Source organism: Ictalurus punctatus, chromosome 3 (assembly GCF_001660625.3).
Source record: "Ictalurus punctatus breed USDA103 chromosome 3, Coco_2.0, whole genome shotgun sequence".
Lineage (NCBI taxonomy): Eukaryota > Metazoa > Chordata > Actinopteri > Siluriformes > Ictaluridae > Ictalurus > Ictalurus punctatus.
Window position 1 is genome coordinate 23,818,744 of NC_030418.2, and position 27,993 is coordinate 23,846,736.

Sequence of the window (27,993 nt, forward strand, 5' to 3'; positions counted from 1 at the left end):
TAAAGGGAGGTAGCACAAAGTATTGACTAAAAGGGTGCCAACAATTGTTGCACACCTATATTTAACAAAGATATATATATTTTTTGATAAACCTGTGTTTTGTTTGCAGTTGTTTGATATCCATGAGAGCAGAGTATTTTTGTGAATTTTTTTTTTTTTTTCTTACAAAAGATCAAAAGGTTAAACAATAAAGACAATTTACACAGCCTTCTTTGCTCATATTTACCACGGGTGCCAATATTAGTGGAGGGCACCGTATATTCCAAATACTATGTTTATACTGTATGCATACAGGCTGTTATTTCCTGGGAGTTTCAAGATGCTACTGTTGCTACTCACAATTCCTTGCAGACTGAGCATGCGCATATATTTTCTTTCAGTGGATTTTGTGAATAAGGTGTTTACATGCAACACCTTTCCGATTAAAACAGGCATTTTCCAGGAATGGGAATCAGACTTTGGGGAATCAGAATATTGTCTTAATCTGAATCAAACAATCAGATTGTGGCGTTTACATGACTCAATACTAATTTGAATATTGCCAAATTCTGATTCATATCAGAATATTGATGTAGTAAAGGTAGTCTGAATTTCTACAAAGGATTCATAAGCATAATATTATGCAAGCCTGTGAGTTTTCAGATCCGTTCCTGTTTGTTTGTTTTCTTAAATCAGGGGTGGTTTGTCTGGACTAATTTGACAGTACATATAGATATACACCAGCCTTGAGCAGAATATCCAAGTTGCAAAGTTTCTAGGCTCATAGCAGAGTATGTGCTGTATAGTGACCTCTTTTGAAATATTAGAGAACTTGTATATTCAGTTCAATTCAATTCATTCAACTTACTGTGCACAGCTTACATCAGCTAGTGTTATAGGAAACTGTATGTGTTATCCATTGTGCCCACAATAGACAGTTGATTGAATTTGTGTATTGGAATTCAGCAGAGGAGAAGGACACTGTCAGCTCCATAACCTCTTTCACTTCGTCTCCGTCACTCCCTCGCCGGCTCTCTCCTCCAGCATTTCTGCTCTGTGATACCCACTAAGCCCTTAAAAAATAGCACCCTTTACAGTATATAATATCATTTTTAAGCCTTACTGTAATAATACCCTGTAATATGACCCACTTGTTCACAAAAACACGCATTTTTCATTATTTTATTGTGTTTTTCACAAAAAAGCATTCTGACCTCTTCTTGATAAATCGTAGGATTGGCATAATAAAAAAAATTACAAAAATAAAAAATAAATCTTGGTCCAGTTAATGCAGGCCAATATGTAACATCACAGCTTCACCAGTCTTTAGCAATATTTCTTGCAATATATTACAATTACAGTGTGTACCAAGATAATAATAGTATACTATTTTTATCCATATTATACAGCACTAATCAAGACTGTTAATTAAAAATGACTGCGGCTCATTAGAATAATGCATCTATAACTGTAAAGCATTGCACAACAAGAGTTCACACTTCAACATGATTAAAATGCACTTATTGACACTTTGATTTAAATGCAGAGTGATAAACAATATCCCATCCCTCATGTTTAGTTGTGTGGGAACTGTGTACTCTTCAGCTGGATCTAATTGACTCGCAGCTAATTGCTCTTGGCTGTTATCTGCAAGGCGGTTGGATCCACTTAGAGTATAACAGTGCAGTGTAAAACTTTTCAAGCCCTTAGCTCATAGAACAGGATGCTATTATTCTCTATAGAGGTCTCCTCTCAGTTTCAGTGAGAGGTAGAGTGGTGTGTGTGTGTGTGTGTGTGTGTGTGTGTGTGTGTGCAAGAGAGGAAGTGACTAGGTGAATTTGCGTTCTGGGCTGCATTCATGTTGGCCTGTAACTAATTTTGTTTTCTCATATACTCATTGAGGTAGGATTTCATTGTCCTGGATCCTGGATAAGTGGTATTGTAGGGGTAGGAGAGCTGATGAACAGCCGGATCTGTGCTTCTCAGGGGTAATCAAGTTTTGATGACCACACTGTTACGTACACAAATCAGCTATGCTCTTCCTGGAAAAGGGCAGAACCATAGCACTGACTGGAAACACACCACCCGGCTTCATGTGATGCGATTGTTTGCAGTTTGTCTAGCGCCACTCACCGATACTCTCATTGGAGTGTTTACATGTGTCCTTTTTGAAAATGTACTATAACAAATCAAATATTTATCATTATAAAGCATATTCCTTGCGAATCAGGATGAAGTACAAGAGTGAAATAAGTCATATAATACAGTGCCCTCTTCTAATATTGGCACCTTTGGTAAATATGAGCAAAGAAGGCTGTGAAAAATTGTCTTTATTGTTTAACCAGTTGATATTTTGTTTAAACGATTGTACAAAATACTCTACTCTCGTGGATGTCAAACAATTGCAAACACAACACCGTCATGAATATGCCGGAAGGAACTCAGGACTACAGTTCCCAGCAGCCACTGCACCTCACTGCATCACTGTCACATGACCACCTGTACCGGATTCAAGTTCATGTTAACGAGTAATTGTGTGTGTGTGTATATAGTAACAGTGTGCACTGCATTCCTTTGCTGTGTTTATGGTCTTTGTTTTATGGTTGTTCTTAGACTTAGTGTTTTTACCACAAGATTCTGTTTGGTGTTTTGTTTGTATTTTTATAAAACCTAATCTGCCCTTGCATCCGCCTCCATTGTGGCAAACACAGGTTTATCCAAAAAAAAAATCTTTGTTAAATATATGTATGGCACAATTATTGGCACCTCTATGAATTCATATGAGAAAAATATATTTGAAGTATGGTTGAACAGGAAATTGTTCAACCGTGACTTCATGTTTCACAGGGGTATAAATACGAGGTAACACAGGCCAAATTCCATTAGTCATTCATAACAATGGGTTATACAACGGAATAATATTTAACAAACAGAATATACACGCACAAAAATATTTAAAGATGTTAAAAATACAATGAAAAATGCAAACCCAGCATGATCATTCCCATGGCCTTCTAATTCACCAGAAAACAGACCCAACGTAGGCAAGTTATGTTAGAATAATTAAAGATTGTCAAAAGTAATGAGTAATATTGACAGTTGAGAGGATTTGAAAACTACTCAGAGGATATGAAAGGTGTCATAAGTGGTAATACAGTAGAGAGATGCAAATGCTTTTGTCTTTTATCTCACATTTTGATGACCTTTTTTTTAATTAATGCTAATATCTTAACATACAATATTTGACCTTTTCATTTGTGATGATGAAAAAGCATAGTTGAAACCGAACTCACTAAATGTCTTCTTGCTAAAAATGAGTTATTTGTATTTTTTCTTTTTTCTTTCTTTCTTTCTTTCTTTCTTTCTTTCTTTCTTTCTTTTTTTTTTTTTTTTTTTTTTTAACTTTGTATGAGTTACATTTAAGGAGTTAAGCTTCAGGAGTCAAGGCTCAGGAGTTGTTCTTATGTAGTTGTTTAAAGACTTATGGTTAAGGAGTTAAGATTAAGGAGTTACAGTTTAGTAGTTACAGTTCAGAAGTCATGGTACAGGAGTCAAGGTTCAGGTGCTATGGTTGAGGTGTTAAGTGATGGATTAAATGATGGATAAAGAGTAATGCATAATAAGTTATAGTTAAGTGGTTGCGGTTATTAAGTTAAGATTAAGGCGTTATGGAGTTACTACACAGGAATTTAATGTAGCTTAGAGATAGAGCATGTTTCTTACCTAAGGAAGACACGACCGTGAAGAACAGGAGAGACAGACTTTCTGAGATACTGACTATTTATTCCATGTGTTACCCTGATCCAAAAATCACGACCAATGAACTGACCTGACCTTTCCTGAATTTCTAGGGGAGGAGGGGGTGCTCTGATCAGCATGATACATCATAGCGAAGGGGTTTGGATGAGATGTTCAAAGCCCCATTATCAATAATACTGTACAATAATAGGTCCATTAATAAAAATCTACAGTTTACTTACAAATAAAATTTACACCATGCATCACTCTTCCACACTACATCCTAGGTCCCTGGGATTTTACGACTTTAATGTAAGTTCCAGTGTAAGCTATTCAACATTAAGCATTCAATGAATGCTACATTCATCTGACAGGAAAAAGCATTTTTCCATTGCTGAAGTTTCCACACTCCCTCCAGGTCAGCATTAAGTGCTGTAGAGATCTTAGATACTTCCTGTCTGTAAGCTTTCTGTCCTCACTCTGGCTATACAATATCCCCATGCTAACTGGATAACATACTGCACATCTCCCACTAATGGGACTACCAGGCCAGGACTCAGGCTGGAATATGTGAAAGAGTAACAGCTGTCATCTTGGGGTCTCTGTAGATGTGTAGATGGGGTATAAAGAATGAGGAAACTTCTGCGGACTTCATGTCATCCCTCCAGTTTTCTTCCAATTCTCCATGGAAATGTAATATACTGCCTTTCTTCTGTATAGAACTTAAGTAGACACACAATCTGTCTATAGAAAGGGGGTACTTGGGACAAGTAGCCATGGATTTAAACTCCATCTGTTGTGTGTGTCTAGTGAAGTTCATCACTCATTACTAGTGATTAGAAAAGCATCTTCCCATCCTTTGTAAATAGTCTAATACATGCTTCTTTGCTTTAACTATTTTTGTCCTACATTTTGTTTGAAGTTCTTCAGCTTTAACTCAACCATAAAATCGCGGTACTCTTTCTGGAGTTCTGTAACTTCTTTATACTCTAGCAAACAAGATGATGTTTTTGTTGGAGAGTGTACGTTTTTATAACCCCAAAGTGCCACTATAAATTTCCTTCATAGTAATTTCAGCACACAACAAATGCACTATTACTGAAAGGTTATGGATCCCAGGCTTCAGGAAGATGTACATTTGTTTTTCTTTTCTTCTTCTTCTTCTTCTTCTGTGTGTGCAGCTGAACTGTTGAGTCTGGTCTGCAGAATATATTAGTGATGTGGCACTGTGGTGTAGCTAAGTCCAGTTCTCTGGAGATGCTCTGCTTTATAGTTTGTCTGGTCTGAATCACTCTTGTCCGCTCTTACATTTGGAAAAGAATGAAATGAGTGATGCTCACTGAATCTGCTTTGTGTTGACTCTGTTAAAAGATAGTTGTGTGTTTAATGGCATTTTAAGTGCATTTTGAATGGCCGTATTTTACGAGTAATGAACTCCATCATGTTCCCTCTGTAAATGGAGCCTGCTGGAGAGAGAGAGAAAGAGAGACAGAGAAAGAGAGAGAGTGAGTGAGTGAGTAAGTAAGAGTACAGATATCACAACCACACCTCGAATAGAAAGGAAGGCACCATGTTTTCTCTGTCTATATATGGTGGTTAGATATGAGCCAAGTATTTTATGTTCTTAATATAAAATTTTATAAAGGTTCAAATCAAACAAAAACTGAGCGTAAGTGACATATTGAGTGAGTGACATTGTATAAACTGTCTGACATAAAAAATCCTATGCGTTCTAGTAAGGATGGGCGATATGGACTTAAAACTATATCACAATATTTTCTGGTATTTATTGCGATAATGATATCAGTGGCGATATAAATATAGCACCATTCATCACTGTTTTTGGCTACAAGAGATAGCTGTGATCTTGAGAGCCTCAGAAACACAAACATTGATCTAAAAGTAAAACTGATTTTCTGTCATCAAACCAGTTCCAGATTGTAGAGCTAGCTCCTCGTTTAGCGATAAACTCCTCCTCAGCTACATGTCTGCATTCCGCCGTTCTCGTTTTCGCTCTGCATGTGAGCTGCGAATGGGTCGCACACTGTCGCACACAGAAATACGTCATCAACTAGGCTTTATGATTATCATCGTGGGAAGACGAATTGTTATATTGGGGAGAATTTCTACCGATATATCGCAAACGATAAGATATCGCTCATCCCTACGTTCTAGCTAGTGACTTAATGACTTTAATTAGTGTGTCTTAATTAGTAGGTGGGTTAATGGGTGAGTGTTGTAATAAATGGGTATGTGTCTGAATGAGAGCGTGAGTGAGTAAATGAGTGACTTGAGAAAGAAGGAAATGTAATTCAGTGGGAATTTATGAAGCTTTATGGTGAAAGATTGCTGTAGGAATAACACCGCAGATCTTGACTAAGGTTAAAGGCTTAGTCGAGGCATCTGGGCTCCTACCACAGCTGTTTATAGTGCACTTTGCTGAGCTGAACTGTACTTTATGAGCCACGCGATCCTCTACCTTCAAGTCTTTGTAATTTGTGAACAGAATATCCGCTGCATATGGTGTACAGTTTTATTATTGTTGGAGACAATCTGATGTCTGTTTCTGTGCTAGAGCTGTTCTTTATGAAGTAGCTGATATTTCTACTTACTATTGGGAAGAATTGACCTGGAAACAGAACAGAGAAACACAAGATTGTAAGGTAAAACATATCCATGAAGGTTAAACACTTTTCTGTCCATCTCTCTGTGAATTAATGTTTTCTTTGTTGCATTGATTCCTGTAAATCGAGCCAGCAAACATGTAATGATTAATGACTGAATTCCAACAAACAAACAGGAAAAAAAAGGTGTTTAATAATGTCGGAAATGCCAGGCGTGTAGTAATAATATCGAGAACATGCAGATTCTTCAGATTAGTGAAAGACTCCATTTAAAGCATTGATCCTGAAGAGCACGGAGCTGAAACCCGCTGCTCGTTCTCGGCATACCTCGTGGCAGGAAAGCCATTTACAGCATTTGTTCTCCCTGTTGTGGAGAAACTGTTGTAAAAGCATGAGTAAAGACCAACTCGATGCCTGACCTCTTGAATCACACTTAAAGGTTTATTACCCTATGAATCATACACACTAAGTTTCTATGAGCCTGAAGGGAAGTCGAGGTGCATTAGGCAGCGTTGCCCTGCGGCCTGTATTCACCGAGAGAGTTCAAATCAACACTTCCTTTTGTTCTCCAGCCGCTCTTCTGTCATCTTTTCCACTTGAAATTACTCCCTATGACAAGCAGAGCACACACATAATAATAGTATTGTTTTACGTTTCTGGAACAATAGTATCTTTATATAAATGTGTAGAAACTCTTTTCTGATGGGACTCTGAAACAACAGCCGAGCGCCTTCCCATACTTCACTAAGGCTCATCCCAGGATATGTAATTGGGTAATGAATTGCTAATGAACAGGCCTGGGTGGTCTGTTTAACCAAAACCTGCAGTAAATCACCAGAGTGCTGCACATACATATACTCAGACACAACCACACATTTGTTTGATGTGGGAAAAATCTGCTTATTACGCTGTGTGTGTGTCTGTGTTTGTGTGTTTGTGAGTCTCTGTGTGTGTGCATCCTTTTTAGCCTCCTTTGCCATGTTTTTATGGTTATTATTCATCATGGATGCCACATACTACAATGGTTTGCTAATTAGCAGAGGCAGAGAGGAAGAAAAGAGGGAGGAAGGAGAGGAAGAAATAAAATATCTCCAGACTATTTGAAGTGCTTTATTGCACTGTGTTTTTATGTGATTTTGCTTTTTTCCTTTTTCAGTTTGGTTGTAATTGAGGTTTTATATTTAAGGCAACAATTGAAGAGCGTCAGTGTCCATCCTGCCACGATGGCAGTTATCCTGATGGGAAAAGCTTAGCTTGTGCTTTTTAAAACTGTACTAATATTTTGGTTAGCTCTGAGCAAGACAGTTACTCCACAGCTAGAGTTACAGTATACATTACAATCAAAATCGGATTCAAATATTCTGTCCATGATTTAAAGAATGAAATTTAGTGCTTTATATGATCTGTTCACTTTACACAACAGGTTAGTTTAATTGCACTCATGTACAGTTGAGTGCAAAATTTTGCATACCCAAAGAACCAAAAAGAAATGTAATGTTCTAATAAAGTTCCTATAGCACAAATGGTCCAAAGGTAAAATATTCATAGTAAAACAAACAAAAAAATGCATGTCTAAAGAAGATTATTCCATGTTACATTCTGCTATTTGTTTTGGGGTTATTTATTTATTTGCAATGTAATATCAGTTTCTTGACTGTTCACAGCAACCTGCATGAGAATTGCCCGTTTTAATTTTCATGCATCAAATAATACTAACAATGTAAATATGTTACCTGTTTTAATTATTACAAACCTTCATAAAGAGATAAATTCACATAAATAAAGTAGAACATGACTATAGGGATACAAACTTTTGAGCTCGCAACAAAAATAGAATAAGCTTAGATAGAAAAATAGGAAAAAAATAGAAAAAAGTAAAATAATGACAAAATAAAATAAACATAAATAGTGAGTTTTAAATAATACAATATTAAATAACAGAATTGAAATATATAAATAAATTGTTTTGTAGAAAAACTGTAATATAGTTTTACTCAGAAACCCAGATAAACAAATGAGACAGAAATATTATGCTTGGTCATTTATTTCTTGAGGAAACGTTGCAGTTATTGCTGCACAAGAGGGGGTCTAACCAGATACTGAAAGCAAAGGTTCAAATACTTTTGTCATTCACAGATATGTAATCTTGGATCATTTTCCTCGTTAAATAAGTGACCGAGTATAATATTTTTGTCTCGATTGCTTAAGTGGGTTCTCTTTATCTACTTGTGGACTTGTGTGAAGATCAGATGATGTTTTAGGTCATATTTATGCAGAAATGTAGAAAATTCTAAAGGGTTCATAAACTTGCAAGCACCACTGTAGGTCTGAACTCTTGTAACCGAGAACGGATAACACATTCCTATTAGCATCTCTTTTTTCACCATACAATGGAGGCACCCATGAGGGTTGAGTGAGTGAAAGGGGGGGGGTGGGGGGGGTTAAAGGATGTGATGTTGCCATGGCGTTCTCAGGTTAGTGGTCACTGCTGTGGCCTCACAGCTCCATGACGGTGATGTGTGTATATGTGTGTGTGTGTGTGTGTGTGAGAGAGAGAGAGAAAGATGCGGTGCTGGTGTCATTACTGTAGTGCTGACTGGAGACCTGCTGCTGCTTAAGAGCTCAGGAGTACACTGCTCCTCAACAAACCAATTAACCCTGCAATAAAAAAGCATCCAGCTTTTAGCCTTCAGAGACACTGTGTGAGGGTTTGGATTAAGAGCTTGGGCCTGAACGTTCACATTGTGAAATGCTGTAGGAGGATTAAAGATTGCGGCACTGTTTAAGCGTTGTTTAAACGCCAGGTTTGGATGAACCATTGGGATGTGGACTCAGTGGCTCTGCTTCTCTGTTACATGCAGTAATGTGTTCTGCTGGCTACCTTAATAATTAATGAATTACAGCTATTAATACCAACTGTGAAACGGATCATATCAGTTATTACGCCCCATAACCTGTATGATTTAACAGCTTCGAACAGATTTGAAACAGGAGCCACTTAACTGTAACGCTCTTTTCAAATTGAGGGCATTTATTGATTTATCGACGGGCTCTGCAGGTTTTTTTGTTTTTTTTTTCCCTTGCAAATTTATTTTGGATCTGCTTTCTTCCCAGTTGTTGAGTTAATTCTCTTTTACTCTCATTTAGTGCTCATTTACTGTATATCTAGACCTAAATAAAGACCCCTAGAGTTCACCTCTATAATCCTGGCTTATTACAGAGGTATTCATCTCAAGGCATATTATTTAGTATCTGATCTATGATGAATTTCCGTGAAAGTAAATGATACATAGTTACAAGAATGAAGATTATCTTGACATCGGGGTTCTGTAGGTTAACAGATTAATACTAGACCTATGTGATAATGAGTACATTTTACTACACTATTTATCCACGCTATTTCTGAAATGTTTATTATTGTCTGTAGTTTCCTTGCAGGCATGTCGCTTGTGCAGAGAATCATAGCCAGAGGGTCTGTGATGTTTTAATTTCAATATAGTCATGGAAATCACAACCCATTATTATCAAAGCTATATTTATTATTGAGTTTTTATAGTAACCCTTCTGTTTGACTGGTCACTTGAATGATTTAATCCAAACCTCAGTAACTCATAAATCTTGTCAACTTGGACCTGCTGTGTTCTGCGTAAGCTCTATAGCTCTTAATAAGTAGACGACATGTTATTGTCCACATTTAAATAATGTTCATGAAATAAATCCGAACCGAGGGGGTGTGTGGAATTTATTTGACAGTTAAAGGAGGCTGCAAAGCCTCTGCTCTAGGACCCATACAGTCTCTCTCTTTCATTCTCTTTCTTTTTTCCGCCAGTAAGAGAAAACGATCGTGAAGCGTTAAATACGAAACAAATAGAAATCGATTATATGTGCTTCTTACTGAATGTTCTGCTGTTTAATCCCATCTGCATTTACGTTTTTGTTTTTAATTTAATATGTAAACCTGGATCGTAAGAGTCAGCAAACACATTCGAAACCAATATTATTGAAATTGCAAATAAAACTTTTATATTATTAAAAAATATGTATCAGCCATCTCTAGTTAAAGCAGCATTGCAGAGGTTTGTGTTTCAGCCATATGAGTCTACTGTACCGGATAGAACGTGAGACAAACAAAACATAGCACTGGAGAGTTTCCTTTATTAGAGAGTAATCACCGATCTGCTGTTTCCTCTGCGATAAACTCGTCTCGGTTTTAATAGTTTTGTTTATCTGTGAAAATCAATCATGATGGGCTTCCTTGTTTAAATATAATCCTTGTTTATCCTTGTTATCATCCTTGTTTAAATATAAAGATCCTCAATATAAAGACCGTCTCTCTTCTCAGTAATCTTATTTGAGCAACCTGCGTAGTAGGGTCTTCATTTGAAATAATGGAGTCCAGTTAATGAGATGCTTAAATTGTAGGTATCATACAGTGCTTTTCCACCAGACAGTGCAGTATAGCACAGTGCAGTTAGTAATCTGAATTCGTACCCTGTCCAAGTACCGGTATTCATTATTCGTTCCATGAAAATAGTGTAAGGGAATGGGAAACTGGGCCAACTGATAACATACCTCCTGGATCATGCTAAGTAAGTATTTTTGTAATATGAATCATTTCAGCAATCAGTGCAGTAGGAATGAAGAAACTATAAAGGCTGCTCTTTTATATGGACAGCAATGCTTCCTGGAAAATGAAGCTTTCAGATGGTTCTTCGATTACAATCATGCCTCTGAGTATGCCTTAGGGCTGTTATTGGACATTGATTGCATTTCAGTGTGTAACGACTACGACGCAGCGATGACAGTGAAATTCATTCATGAAATGGGGAATTACACTCAATTCTGACGTGAAGTCAGTATTTAATTCTTTAAAAAAAACCAATAACATTGATTTTTCTATTGATTTTTTAGTTTTTAGTGACCAAGCACCATGAGAGCAATGCACTGGTTTTGTTTTATAGTGTGTAACCAGTGTTTATAAAAGCATTTTCTCATCAGTGTGATTGCTTCCCTATCTTAAACTGAATCGTACGCTGAAATGCAGTGCATCAGTGTGGACTGCCTTTAAAGATGGATCACATTCAATGTCCCATTCACACGTCACATTCCATGCTGATTGTTGAATATCAGGGCAATCCACGGAAGGTTTTGCTTTTCGGTGTGGTATGATTTCTGCATGCCATTAATGAAAAGCAATAACTTTTTGTGCTGTATTTCACTTTGGGTTTTTTTTTCCCACCGGTGAGCGTATGATTTGCTCTGGGCATATCACAGCAAACCAGTGACTCCATTTCCCAGGATGCACCAGAACTACAAACATGGCCGAAGAGAACTACACTTCCCACACACGCACACGTTCACCTTCTCCGGAGTTCTAATCACACACACCTGTTACCAATCTCACACACACTCACTCCATATTATATAGAGACTGTTCAACACAATGACTTTGCGAAGTATTACGCTCAGTTGCCTTCTGTCTCTGTTGTTATGAAGCCTTGATACCGTGTTTGTTTATTCTGGTTAGACCTTGTACTTGTTTTCGACCTCTTCTTTTTGCCTTGCCTTGTTTGGACTGTTTGCCTGATCGCCTGACCTCTGCCTGTCTTTGTTTATTGATTTCTGCCTGTTCCCTTGGACTATTCTATTAAACTACCTAACCTGCACTTGCTTCCGTCTCAGCCTCCATTATGTGACACTCTGGCACAGAATCCCCTCCATGCAGTCCTACTAAAGATCACTGTGTAGTACAAATTGAGAGAAAAGCTATTTTAATCAGAGACATCATTAAGACGATTATGTGACAATTGCTTAATCAGTGATCTTAAATATTTCTACCTGCACTCACATTTCTCTTTGCCGTCTCAGTTATGATACAAATAGAACCTATCTAAAAGACACCGTCTTCTTTGGTCACTGTTGCAGTTTTTAAAGTGCAATTGGCCTAATTCTAATTTCTTCCATACACACCATTTTCAGTGAAAGCACACATCCTGTCTCCACTGTTAAAGGGACAGCTGCAATGGCTCAGCTGGAGACATGTGAACACTGTAAGACAATTCAATACTGGAGATTATTGCTTGTGTCGTTATGTGGATGAAACTGAAGCTATGTACTATGGGGGATTATTCAATGTTTATATGATGTGGGGCACTTCTGGAAATAAGGCTCTGGTTACAGATGGGTTTTCCAGTACAGGTACAGGTTATATGAATGAATGTATTCTAACTTAATAAACAGGATTCTTCGGCATTGCCTCATCATTACATGCTGTTGCATTGCTGGGGAGTTCTAGTCTTGACAATTTCTGGATGCATATATGTCAGCTATATCCACTGGGAATATTTTATATATATTACACCCATACCATATAATTTGGGGCTTTTCTCCAGTGAACTATGTGCCAGCCATTGCATTACTCATATAAACATGCCAACTACATAGCAACATAAACATGAAATACAACTTAAATAATTGTACCAGACATACCTGTGTGTCTGTGCAAAAGGTTGTTTGAATGAATAATCTACATTTCTAAGCCTGCCTTTACAAGTCTGACTGGTGAGAAGAATATATAATGTTTATATACAGAGGGAGAAATGACATCCATGTTCAGCATGTCTGTATTCATATATAAAACCTGTATGAGCCCACTGGAGCTGTTATAGGTTTATAGTATGTCTCTTGTGGGTCACAAAGCCAGCCAGCTACAATGGCCCATTTTCTATAAAAAAGTGTCATTTGTCAAAAAACACTTTTTTTGTGATATTTCATAGTCCAAACTTTTTTCTGGGGCAAAGTGTTTCTTCTATTTTCTTTAGTTCTGGTTCTCAGCCTTCCTTATCAGTTTTTTTCCCACCATATAATTTTAGTTTATTAAAATTATATATATATATATATATATATATATATATATATATATATATATATATATATATACATACATACATACATACACACACACACACACACACACACACACACACACACACACATATATATATATATATAATATATATATATATATATAATATATATATATATATATATATATATATATATATATATATATATATATATATATATATATATATATATATATATATTAGAATAAGACGTGTTTTTCCAACACTAAATATGTCAACACTCTATATTATCACTGTATTATACCTAATTATACCTAATTGGACTCGAATGGACCATGCAAGTTGACCATGCCCTATGTAAAGTTCGAGCACTCATTACTCATCACTATTTAGCAAATGTGCTAGTGAATTGTTTGTGGCCTACTTCTAAATTATTTTGATAACATGGCATCCAAAACAGATATTTTTTTAATTTTTTTTTAAATCACACAATTTTGCACCATCACTTAAAATTATAAATCGATCCCAGACACAGTAAAAAACCAGTAGATTTATGAAGCGTGCTGTTTTTTCCGCTATTTAGTATCAGAGAGATGAGTGTGTTAGTGTAGAAGAGTTGAGCACAGCCATGCCTTTTAACAGCTTATTAATTAAATAAGCTATGCCCCAGGTTCAGAAGAAGTCATGGTCCTGCACTTGTCTGACAAGTCTGATACCAATTCCCAAATTTCTTTGGAAGATATACTAGTAAAGGGTCTTTACTTTTCTCTGAACTCATACATTGGAAATAAGAGAAAAATAATAATATTTATGATCATGTATTTTATTAAATCTTTTTTTTTTCCCTCACATTTTCTCCCTAATTTGGTCTTGGCCAATTCCCAGCCACCAGCCAGCTCTCCCCATCATATGAGTCAACCAAGATAGGCTACCAGGTGCTTCCTCCAAGACACATGAAGCCATCTGCATCTTTTTGAACTGCTAATCATGTTGCATCACAGGGCAGTGTAACACCCTGAGGAAAGCGCTATCTGCCCTTTTCTGTATATATAGACGTCCATGATTCGCTAGTGTTGTGATTGAGAAGAGTGTGCCGTTTCTCCCATGCAGAGAGCAAGACCAGTTCCTCTCTTGGCCATTGATGGCTGTGGTATTATCAAGATTTTAACTTGTGATCTCCAGAAAATAGGGTGAGTCCTTTTCCTGTTGCACCAGAAGCAGCATAGAGTACATTTTCAATGCCAGAAAATTCTGTTTTCAGGGTCTTTAGCATGAGTAAATTAACGTCCCGTTTAGTTGTATTTAGCAACGTATGTGACTGTGTAGTCCTAGAAACAATTAATATATAACAGTGGTGGGTTACTAATTGGAAGGTCGGGGGTTCAAGCCCCAGCACTGTCAAGTTGCCACTGTTGGGTCCTTGAACAAGGCCCTTAACCCTCTCTGCTCCAGGGGCACTGTATCATGGCTGACCCTGTGCTCTGACCCCAACCTCAACATGCTGGGGTATGCGAAGAAAAGAATTTCACTGTGCTGTAATGTATATATGACCAGTAAAGACTCATTATCATTAAAACAGAAATACAATTGTACAATCCATTTATTGTTTTTTATTGGTTTTGTAAAGGTCAACGTATTATATTTGAAACAATGTTTTTTTTTATTAAGATCTGATGTCAGTAGATGGGTTTTAAAACTCTCTTCAAACCTATATAAAGCCATCATTCAGAAATCTAGAGTCAGTTGAGTGATCTTTAGATCCCAGTGGTTTGGACAGGAAGAGGTGAAGAACTGCTCCCCATAATTGGCAGAAGGAACTATAGGTGTGTTTATCATCTAAAAGACATTGAGCTATTTATAGAGTGTGAATGGTGTAGGTACAGCCTTCCTGTCACAGCCAGTCTCAGCACCTCCAGACATATGTTCAGAGAAGGTGCTGAGGCTGCTGTAATGGCCTGTCACTTTAGTGAGTTGTGTGTGTGTGTGTGTGGGTTTGGGGGGATAAGGTGTAAGGGGAATGCCAGGCAAGAGGCAGATGTAACATGCTTTATGAGTTAGAACGTCAAGCTTTGTGCTGCCGGCATGTGATTTTGGGTGGTATGAATTATGTATGAAAAGCTTGGCTGCAATAGATAAAACTATGGACTTACAATAATGGAATTACAATAACTTCTGTGCATTGGATCTGTCCTGGATGTTATTTGAACGTATTTGTGCCAAAGGTAATAGGTTGTGACTTAAATCAAGAGATCTAATTCCTCAGCTAAGTGTTCATTCAGTGCTTAAGCATACAGGCAGTCTTTTGCTCTATCATTTTCCCCTAGTGAGTGACCGGGGAGCAGAATGGAGTTATAATCTTGTTAGTCAGGAATTCTAGGCCAATCCCTGAAGTTGCATAGCCCTGTAGTTTCAGAGACTGTAAAGAAAACCTATAAAACAGTTAAGTGTAATTCATGCTCTGTAAAAATTGACTTGTGGGACTGGTTGTACTACAGGAGACATGGCCTTGAGGTAGCGTTGCCGATGAGGTAATCCTCTCGATCCACACCACTGAATTTGAACATACTATAAGTTATAGGAACCAGTCTGGGCAGTCACTAGCTTCTAACCTTTTATTACTTAAGTTTATGTCACTGTAAAAGTAACCATTGCATAGAATAAGAAATACACTTTCAGTGTTTTATATTCAGTTAAAGAACCTGGGCCAAAAAAAGCAGTATTATGTGTTAATGTAATTTATTATCCACATGCAAACAGCAGTTGAAGTGCCATATATGTAATCAAGATCAAGTCAAAGCTTTGTGCAATGCTGTGGGCCTATATGAGATTTCCCAGATTTTTTTTGGTCTTGAATTGTCTTTCATTCATCACTAATACTTTGCACAGAATGAAACACCACACACTTTCAGATGACGCTTACAGATCAGAGTCCCAACCAACGATCCCACCTCTCAGAACCTGAGGTCTCACAGAGGAACAAACCTGAGTTCAGATCAAAGAAAACAAGGCTGATGACAGTTCAGCTTGGCTGCCATTGTTTATTGGTCTTCCCCTACACTACAGGATGTTGAGTCATAAAAGGCACCTCATCATCTGGTAAGAAAATTGTTTTAGATCAAGCTAAAATCAAGGATACCTTTTACAGTTGTCAGGAGGAGTGAATCATTCTGAAATTCGAGCCGCTTATGCTCTATCGTTCAACATTCATTACTTGTATGTTGTTTTCATAAAGGCCCATCACAGTCCATACAAAAATGGTTGCATGGCCGTAGAATGAAGCTTTTGACATGGTTCATCCCAATTTATATATAAATATAAATTGGAACAGTCTCGGAAACAGGAACAGTCTCTGGAACAGGAACAGTCTCTGAATCAGGAACAGTCTCTGAATCAGGAACAGTCTCTGAAACAGGAACAGTCTCTGAAACAGGAACAGTCTCTGAAACAGGAACAGTCTCTGAAACAGTCTCTGGAACAGGAAGTCTCTGAAACAGGAACAGTCTCTGGAGCAGTCTCTGGAACAGGAACAGTCTCTGGAACAGGAACAGTCTCTGAATCAGAAACAGTCTCTGAAACAGTCTCTGGAACAGGAACAGTCTCTGGAGCAGTCTCTGAATCAGGAACAGTCTCTGAAACAGGAAAAGTCTCTGAAACAGTCTCTGGAACAGGAACAGTCTCTGGAGCAGTCTCTGAAACAGGAACAGTCTCTGGAACAGGAACAGTCTGTGAAAAAGTAACAGTCTCTTAAGCAACATCTGAAACAGTAACAGGCTCTTAAAGAGTAACACTTTCTGAAACATCCTCTGAAACAGTAACAGTGTAAAACATCCCTTCCTTGATCAGGCATGTTGCCTTATGGTTGCAGAGTGTATGATAGATGTTTTTCTCGTTATAGATTGGGCTCTGTTTTACAAACACTTGCCAGTGACACAATTATCATGCAGTATGTAACAGTGTGTACAGTGTGCATGTGTAAGCAATACTGATCATTTATAAGGACACAATGTCATTTATGCAAAACATCACTTTTACAGAGCAGCCTGGTGATTTTGCATTCATCTGTGATCATCTCCAAATCCCTGCTGAAGTGTTTAGGTCTGTGCTGAGCATTAGAGTATTCAATATGAATATGGATAGATGAGAAAATTGTTGCTTGCACTCGGATGATAAAAATGTACAATATATTCTCTGTACAAGAAATGTCATTTAAATATGTTTACACTACTGTGATGTAATGAACATCTTAGTAAAATATTAGTAAAAGATGGTTGCTGCTGTTGTACTGTGAAGGCAGCAGGATGAAATATAGCCTGCATTTATGTAGGGCTAGTTTGCTTTTCTTAAAAAAAAAAAAAAAAGAGCCATTTTGAGGGTATACTCATCAGATCCTGCTGATGAGTACAAGCTCCCCCTTGTGAAGAGTGCTAAACACCAATAAGCTATTTTGTGAGTGAGTTACAAGCATTTACAAATGTTGCTTTGTAGCATACATCTTAACCTTCTTGGGGAGCAACAGGCACCTTTTTGTCTTAATTTCATATGTAGGTCAGCAGTCTATTCTCCTTCTTCTCACAGCTTTTGAAGTGATATCCCCAGTCTATTTTTGTAATGATTAATACCTGACAGTTGAAACTGAGTTTCTTGTGCCCTTTGAAGACAGCTGCAGAGTCTCAGTGGGAGTGCACTCTCATGAACTGATGTAATCTACAGACTCCCCTCCTTCATGTTCAATTAAGGTTTTTTTTAAAAAGACAGGATCCTGCTGTCGGAAGCGGGGTTGAGGTCTTGTTTCCAGAGATGCAAAATCATTTGAGGCAAGAGCTCCTTGGCTGAGGCTAAAATGGGGGGTTTTCTAGTTCAGTATCTATTTTGCATTCTGGGTAACATTTGTTTTTCATCTTAACCTTGGATCTTTTAGTAGAGGTTGAACATGTTTTTGTTACTGGTAGGGGAACATGCATCTGTGGGCATCTGTTTTGCTTCATTACAGTGAAGGGAATATATTAAGACACTTTTTTGTTTTGTTATTTAATATTCTTCCAGTGCTTATATCCACTTTCAATGTTTTTTTTTTCTTTTTTTAAAATTTATTTTGTAGTTATGCATGAACAAAAGGTATTCATAAGTATAAGACATGTAAACAAAATTGATAGGGGAAAAGTGTAATATATATGTAAAGGTTACGTAATAAATCAAATTCTGCACCTGGTGTCATTAAAGTAGACTTTGCCATTGATTGGGAGCAATCACGGTCAAGGTGCATTCACTTCTGAGGGACAACATTATTAAACATCTCTCAAGTGGAAGCTAGTTGTGCTTGAGTGCTGTTTAATAATGTTATCCCTGAGAACTGAATGTTTCAGGTCTTTCAACATCAGACACCCGAGGACCCCGTGTGACCCAGCTCAGTCTACCTTCAGTTGGATCGACTGGATGCGGGTGTCTGACGTTGAAAGATTCTAAACACCCGATGACCCCAGATTATATCACTAGTTAACATGAGACGATGTTTCACTCTAGCAGTAAAACCTGTCCAACCTATACAATTGGGTTTTGGTGTTCTATTTGGTGATTTTATTATGGTGATAACCTGATAACCATGAAATACATATAGGGATCATTTCTGTGGTTAAACAGTGTAGTTATTGTGAATGGTCTTTATAGAAAAAAGCTAAAGTGATGAACGTTTCAGTGGCCGATTTGGAGGAGGACTGATATAAGCGCTTTGTCGCTTCTGTCAGCTCCACTGGGGTTTGATGCTTTGACCTCTTATAACAAATAGAGGCTCCTGCCTTTAAACATCACCAGGGCTATTAGCAATTGCACCCTACTGAACCTCAAGGGGGAAGTGCTCGTTTTCATCTCTCTCTCTCACACACATACACTCACACACACACACCTCACACAATCCTGGTAGTGGTGTGGTAATTGTATTCATTGATTCATTGACATTTCCAGTCCATTCTCGGCCGCTTAGTCCGTTGAGACTTTCTTATAATTTGCATATACAATGGTGGAATTAAGTATTGGATGTGTCAACATTTTTTTCAGTAACTATATTTCCAATAAGGCTATATACATGACATTTTCACCAGACTTTGGTATTAACTCAAGAAATCTGGAAATATAAAGAATTCACAACATTAAATTCCATAAATAAAGTTATGTGTAATAAAGTGTAATGACAGCCTTTAAATAGACCATCAATTTACTATTTACAATTTACAATTTACCCAGTTGATATTAATTTGCACAGATAGGGGGTGTAATTACTTACGGTTTTCAGCTGGTTCCTTGCCTTACCTTGCCTTGGAGAACTGCTTTTGCTTGGTGTGTTCAATACTTTTTCCTGTGTAATTCCACTTTATTACACATTTTATTTATGGTTGTTTGCTTGTATTTTCTCAGTTGGATAAAAGCGTCTGCTAAATGAATAAATGTAAATGTAAATGGTGTGAATTCTTTATATTTCCAGAATTCTTGAGTTAATACTAATGTCTGGTGAGAATTTCATGTGAATAACCTCACTGGAAATATATATACTGAAAAAAATGTTGACGCGTGTAATACTTATTTCCCTATGTATCATCTATCATCTCTACATTTTCAATATTTATACATTTCAGTACATTTTTAAACACTATACCAGAACTCGAAAGGCATTTCTCAGAATGCTTACACAATATACAATCAAGAGAATTCCATGTATCCGCTTGTATGTTCATATCTGTCATATAATGTAAACTATCTTATGTATTCTAATCGTATGAGGAAAATGGGCTTGTGGTTAAAACTAAAAACAACCACTGATAACGTGAGTTTGTTTTTTTCTGCAGTAATGCACTGATTTCCATTTCATGAGTTTTGGGAACCTGCTTTTTAAGCAAAATATGTTTTGGGAATCTGAAGCAAAAAGAAGTCATTATTCCAAAGAAAATAAGGTTCTCACAGTGTGGTACGTAAGAAAGATGTTATGTGTGCGTGTGCATGTGTGTGACAGGTAGAGAACTGAAGTGAAAATACTCTATAATTAGAAAAATCCCTTGTAAGGAAATATGAAGGAATATTGGTATCTGCCAATGTATAAACGTACAATGAAATCTTTAATATTCAATCAGTGTTTTCTTCAGCAGCCTGCTCTTTCAGTGGTATTTACTACTGACACACAGTAGCTTGTGGATAGAAGCATTTGTCATCATATTGAACTCTGGTTTGCCAGTTTAGGTGCACATGTTGCTGCATGTCCATGTTTGTATAAGTGAAAGCAATATTGCTGCAATTTTGAATAATGTTTTACACTCTGCAGATGGATATATAATTATAAAATGATAAAACCCTCCCCTTTTCTTTCACACTGTCTGTCTCTCGGTCACTTTCCATCCCTGTCATTCACACCATCTCTCTGGGGAAGTCATGAATAAGGTGGTTGTCCATAGTCTGGGTCAAATAATATAACAAAAACACACACACACACACACACACACGCTCACTTACTTCCAGGTCAGTTCCTGCTGCTCATATAAATAGACACATGACAGAATTGTCTTGCTGTTTTCCCTAAAAATGGCTGACAGGCTGCCAGTTGGATTTAATCACTGCCCTTTAGGCCAGTCTGAGTCCTTGGGCCCCCTCATACATATAGGCTGCCATGCCTGCCTGAGAGCTGATGCACAGTGTGCGTGTGTGTGTGTGTGTGTGTGTGTGTGTGTGTGCGCGTTCATGCGTGTGTGTATGTGTGTGTTTGTGTGTGTGTCTGTGTGTGCGTTCATGCGTATGTGTGTGTGTTGGGTATTAGCACTTAGTAGGACTCAGATGTCCCTATAATCCCAGCAGTGTGTGACAGTTTTGACCTTGCGGGAACATTTGGATGGTTCCTTAAAAAAATAAACAAACAATAAACAAGCTTTTTTTAAAAAAAAAACAAAAAACACCACCACCAAAAACAACAAGAATAATACAATAGAGACAAACAATTTGTATTGCAGTTTACGTAGTGTTCATACATACTCCCTTAATAATATGTACAAAGGCACACACCTGCAAGTGTCAGCTGACTTTAACTCTTTTTACCAGAGGCCAAACAATGGGATTTCCAACTGTTTTGTGGTGCCTGTGTTCAGCATTGAATTATTTGTGACGTCACACTCCACATAAGTGGTTAATGACATATGAAAATAGACACTCTTTTAATCTACCCTACTAGGTTTAAATGCAGTAATTTTATTGTGGCAGTTGTATACAGTGTTTTACTATAAAAAAAAAAAGCTTTAGTTGTGCTGTCCATTTTTATCTCTGTACCAATGTTGTTGTGGAGAGGTGTGAATTGTTTACCCAGCAGGGGGTTCACACCCATCTCTTTTCCCATCGCCATGCTCACAAGCAGCTAAACACAGAGTCATGATACTCTACACACAGAAACCCAACAGTGTCCTGACTAATCTTCTACCAGCGATAAAATAATTCATTGACTGAAAATGTCCGATAAGTCGCCAGTGTACTGCGAGAACCTTTCTATTAATTCTGACGTCACGTTGACGTGACACCTGAGTCAAGAGGCAGACTTTTGTTCCTTCATAAGTTTATCAAGCTCATCAAGCTGACTTGTTAGAATTGCATGACAACTGACTTTATAGCTCAGTGTATAACTGGTACATTAAAGTCATGTTAAAGAGGGTTAAAGAAAACTGAACAAACGTGAACATATCTATAATGTAATCTGCAGTGTCTCAACGTAGCACTTGGTGTTCACATTAAAGTGAAAATCTGTTGGCTGACACTGTTATATAGTGAAGGTGAAAGTAATTACACTGGTTCATAAATAAAATACATTTCAAAATGTGCTATTTATATGGTTTATATGAATACCTATTTAATGACACTGTGATTAGATACGTGTATTTTCGGACCCTAAATTAAATCTGGAGTAAATCTTGAAATCCTTATGTGACATCATGTATACTGAGCTACAGTGTAAACGCCGATATTTATCAGCCCGGAAATGACTTTAACACAACCTTATATAATGAAAATCTGTCACTTGATTGCCACCCTGACGTTAAAGCGTATGAAAACAGCCTTTAACGCAGCTGATGCCTGTTTGAATAAGCCTTTTTATAAATGTTTATATGGGTGTATGTCAGTTGTCACGAAGGGCTTATGCAGGTGTTATGTAGTCACCACCCTTAGGTAAAGGATGGCAGAAATGCTTCTATGGGTTTCTAGAGTAAGATTTTGATTTTGTGTAAGTGTGTAAGGCCTGGAATATTCACTAGGTTAGGAAGCAGATTTGACAGGCTCTGAGTGTAAGTCTTACTGAAGTGTGCGGAAAGCAGAGGAAAGAGACATGCTCTGAAACATGAGCTGCGTCTTCAAATCCTTCTTTCAAAAACGTCTTGCTCTGTGTTATTATACTATGACTTCCCTAATCTTTGACACAAAAGAACAGATTGTTCGGTTTGCAAAGTAAGTTTGATTGTATAAATCAAATTGAGTGTTAAATTGTGCAACCTGTAATTAGCAGTAGCCCTTATGAGTGCATGTATGTACATGAGTGTGTGTGTTTGAACAAGGCTATAAATATCTATAAATCACTCTCTTGTTTTCTCTCTCTCTCCCTCTCTTTCTCTCTACTGTCTTTCACAGTGCTGTGTGTGCAGTCTTTATCTCTGCACTTTTCCAAAGAGCCCCAGTCTCAGGATGCGCTGCATGGTCGCAGTGCCATGCTGCGCTGTGAGGTCAGTGAAGCGGCTGGCGTGCGGTACTCGTGGCTGCAGGACGGCCAGCCTGTGCAGGGCTCAGAGCGGCGATTCATAGAGGACGGAAGCCTCAAATTTACTGCAGTGGATCGCCATCTCGACACAGGCAACTTCCAATGTGTGGCCACAAGCTTGACCTCTGGGGAGGTGGCCACATCCACCAATGCCTCCTTCAACATCAAGTGTAAGTGAATTAGATCTGTCCTACACGATGTTTCTAAAATGCCCTTGCTGAATTTCCTTCCCCGTCTATGTTTAGGGAACTCCTGCTTGCCATCTTATATTAGCTCAGGTGATATTCTCAAACGTTTTGCAGTCAGGGACCCGTTTAAGAATTCCATGGACCCCCTCAGTCTTAGGCATAGAGGCACGGTAGATTAGTGGATAGCACATTTACCTCAAACCTCCAGGGTTGGGGGTTCGATTCCCGCCTCCGCCCTGTGTGTGCGCAGAGCTTGCTTGTTCTCCCCATGCTTCAGGGGTTTCCTCTGGGCACTATGGTTTCTTCCCCTCTTCTCCAAAGACATGTGTTGTTGGCTGATTGGCATTTCTGAATTGAGTAGAGTGTGAATGTGCCCTGCAATGGGCTGGCACCCTGTCCTAATTCCCCAAGTTCCCAGGGATAGGCTCCAGGCTCTCCCATGACCCTGTGTAGGATAAGAGTTATGGAAAATGGACGGATGGATGTAAATATCAATCATGTACAATAATATTTTGGCTGTTTTATTCCCAATATTTCTACTCACATACATGTGTATCAGCACATTTTTAATTAAAAAAAAAAGATCATTACACTTAATTGAACATTACGTGCTTCCTACTTGTTTATGAGCTACTGAGGTTTGTATTCAGTTCAAGTGACCAGCTAAATAGGTGAATGACTTTCAAAACTCAAAAATATATGAACTTTGATAATGGTGAGTTGTCATTCCACCACTGTAACAAAATTTAAAAATGGTGGACCCCGTGGCTAAGCTGCTTACAAATGTTAACAGCCATACCATACATTAAATATATAATCAATTTTAAAGCTTCAATATTTAAACATTTGTTATAAATGTATATTTTCAGATTACCCAACTAGGTAGTTATCACCTTTGGCAAGCTAGTTATGTAGTTAGCTAGTTAGCAAGTCCGTATGACTTCAAAGCTCACCTATTATGGTTTTGAAACGTGCCTAATTTTGTTTTAGCGGTCTCATACAATAGATTTACATGCATCCAAGGTCAAAAAAACACTTTAATGTGCTCATAATTTAAATTGCAGCATGACCTTTTTTCCCCCCGTGTCACAAACGACTCGTTAAATGATCCGTTCTAAAAGGATTCATTCTAAGCTCCGCCTTTCAGAGAGAATACTCTGTTCTAATTGGTCAGATGTGTCCCAGTCTGTTGTGATTGATCTACCGCTGTCAGCGAGCAGCCAATGAAGACCAGCGGCGAGGTTTTTTGTTACAAACCTACATAGTTTAGTACAGGAAGTAAGTCTGGAATTACTAACGACTCGTTTCAGCTGTTCAGAATCGCTTCATTCGTTTGGGAGTCAATAACTCCGTTTGTCGTGTTCTTAGATTTTTGAAACTTTGCAGTTGTTTTTACATTCACAAATAGTTCTATAACACACTACATGAAAGGTAATATTTGAAAAACCATAATAGGTGCACTTGAATGTGTTTCATGTATTTGCTCCTAAAGGCAAATCCTTTTCCTTGTGTGCCGCAAGTGATCTCTTTTATGATATGGATGAAACACAAGTTGTGAGTTGTCAGGGAAAATCGATGGGGACATGTTGAAAACATTATTGGAACAAAAGGCTGGTTTGTATAAGAGTTGTGTGCAGTGTAGAAGCTTCTCCCTGGCCTAAGGTGCAGATACAGGATCTAGTTTGTATCTGAGAATTAAGTGGAGATAATCTCTTCCAAACCAGTGGCTTGCTTTTGTACATCTTTTCTACACCTCAGTGCTCCCCTCATATAATATTACATGTCCTCTCACAACATTTTAAAAATTGACTTGATGTACCACCCATCTCCTTTTCTCATTTCTTTGCTTTGTGTAACAGAGTGCCTCTCTCTGTCCTCTGAAAAATCCATTGTGTTTGGAATTACCATGGACGGGAATTTTGCTTGCAGCCATGTAATTATTCGAGGCCACATGATCAGTGCTTTTGCTTTTACATTGGATTTCACGTGGTCTTCGTTCTCCAAACCATTGTACCTTTTCAAAATCACTTTCTGCTCAGAGGCTTCATTTTGGTTTTTCGTGTAATCAGAAACATCAGATCCCACTTATGTTTCACACGTGACTAAAACCAAAGCTCTCTGTTCCACTTGTCCTAAATAACAGCCTTGTTTTTCCATGGACAAACGCCACTCTTTCTTTCCCCCTCCTGCTGGATTGATTTGACACGTTAATGTGTTGGCTGAGAAACACTGGATCTTGTGAGAAATGTTACGTTGTTGTTTTTTTTTGCTCTCGGCCCTTAAGAAAGAGAGCCAGAGAGAGGGATAATGTTTAGTATTGACTTCTAGTAGATCTCTTTAGATCTTGGTCCAGAAACAGTCAGGCAGTTCAACAAGAGCCAAAGACAACGGTTTTGTTTCCCACTTTGAGTTTCTGTACTGTTTCATGTGTAGGTCTATGATGTTTAAAAATGCTAAATTCATCATTTACATCATGTAGGTTTAGGGATTATGCGAAATAATGCATTGTTAGGAGTGAAAGATGGTGGAGGGACTACAAAGTCTGTTTCATGCCTTTTTGTAATATTGCATTTACATGTACACCTACAGCAGACACCCGTGTCGAGAGCGACTTACAGAAGTGCTCTGAAGTCTCATCAAAAACATATCCTGATGGTAGTTTAATTGGGTCTGGATCTAAGAATACTTGCAAGCCAAAACCTTAGAATTGGGGTGGGGGGGGGGGGTTAAAGGCATAGCCCAAGACCCTCCCAATAAAGGTACTAATCCAGCCCACAGAATGAATTTAGAATCCGTGTCTTAAATTTAAAATTTTCTTGTGGCCTGTTTTTCAAAAATGAGAGCTAGTCAGTTATTCCACTAGGGGGCAAACTAGAGCTGGACAATAAACTCAGCTCCTGACAAATTGTGCTAATAATAAGTAATTCTTTATTAGCAAGGTAAACATGTTACGCTGTAATCATCTCTCTTTCCAAAAATACGAAATTATGGGGATCGCAGCAGCAGAGATACAAATACTTATTCAATCGCATCTTACAAACTATATCGATTTTTTCCCCCGACTTCAATATTTGGCCTTTTTTCAAGGCATATAATCCAGATTTGAAATAGCACTACAAAATGTTGAAAAGTTGAATGGGGCTAATACTTATTCAAGGCACTGTATATATATATATATATATATATATATATATATATATATATATATATATATATATATTATTGGGTCCAGCTCCACTTAATACTGGGGTGTGTAAAATAGGACGTTACCTAAAATGATTTTAACACCCCTGCATTAGAAAGAAATGAATTAGTTGTTCAGCCAGCCAGGAGAAGTTCGTTCCACCACCTGGTTGTCAGGACAGAGATGAGGCTTGATGCATGTCTTCTTTGTACCTTAAGGGATATTGGGTCAAGTCGAGCAGTGGTAGACTCTCGAAGGGAATGTAATGCATGGCAGGGTTTATAAGTGAGACTCATGTTACTATGTGGCTATGAGCTACATTGGCTTTCTGGACTACATGAGTTAGTCCACAATGGGGCAATAGATTATGTTTTGGTTATATAGCCCAAACCTGGTACCTGTAAGGTTACTCTAAGTGTTTTTATACGAATGGTGAAGGAACATACACTCAGAAAGGACAGAATTTGAATAACCTAGGCTAGATTCAACTGTATCTTCATTTGATATTGCATTCAATATATTGTCTTTAATATTCAGTGTTTCTCAGACAAGTCCTCAGGGATCTCAGGAGGTCTATTTTTGCTCTCTCTTCCAGCTCTTAATGCACTTACCAGGTGAACACTATGCACTATGGTATAACAGAAGAAAAATGCAGAAGAGAATTATGAGACAAAGTTGACACGTGTTTTATTATTATATATTAACGCAGCCACAGCATGCTTTTTTATCTGGCATCATCTTGGCATAGGCAATTTGTTCATGTCCGATGGATGGAGTACACTGGAGAGCACTGATAGCAGCGTCACTTGGCTCAAGCGTAGCACTATGAAGACAGAAAGTGGAAAGTGAGCAGAACAGTGAGCGTCTGTACTCCATCCGTTTGAGGCTGCAGTTAAACGCATCCTCTCTGAACTCAGTCCATGCGCAGGGTTTGGCATTGGACACCAGGCTGAGGTCTCATTAATGAAGGGTACTTGCTTTCCCGGCACTTTTTGTTTTTGGAGCAGCACAACTGACCTGAAGGAACAGTCCGAGCTCTGTCTCGGGCAATTAATTGTGATTTATAGTTGTAATAAAAACGTACTCCACCACAGACAAATAGCAGTTGAGCCTGAGTGAATGTTTAAAGGAGATGTGATGACCCTTGGGCACAAGAGAAGAGCTTATAATGTAGCAGTTCTTATGAAAACATTTGTTTTTTAGGGGTTTTTTCCGCTGACATAAAAGGGTCTGGAGTAATCATATGGCCCTTTAGTCAAACCAACAGGTGTATGTGTCCATGTGTGAGAGAGAGCTAGCTTCTGAGCTGAAAGGGCTTTGGCACCCACTCTAAACAAGAGACAGCACTCTATCAGCACACACACACACACACACACACTAACAGAGTCTGTGTTCAAGTAGACATGCTTGTCGAGTGTGTATAGAAAACAGATTTGTGTCTCTTCGTTGTACAAAGCTTGACTGTTTGAAACAGTAAAACTCAGAATAGAAAAAAACACACACACCAGCATTAGGAGTTTCCCTAATAATAAGCTAAAATGCCTACAGGCACAGGCTGATTGAAAATGAAGAACAGAATACCCATAATGCACTGAGAGCTCATACCTCTGTCGCAACATATACTAAACACAAACAAGATGGCAGT

At 38.0% G+C, this 27,993-nt stretch overlaps 1 protein-coding gene across 1 annotated transcript in view; it reads left to right on the forward strand.

The window, feature by feature from the left end:
- Positions 1–27,993, forward strand: part of ptk7b (protein tyrosine kinase 7b) — a 123,761-nt gene that overhangs the window by 61,253 nt on the left and 34,515 nt on the right. Inside the window, exon 2 of the mRNA XM_017464658.3 lies at positions 22,850–23,146. Within this exon, the coding sequence (XP_017320147.1) occupies positions 22,850–23,146 (297 nt within the window). The remainder of the gene's footprint in view (positions 1–22,849; positions 23,147–27,993) is intronic.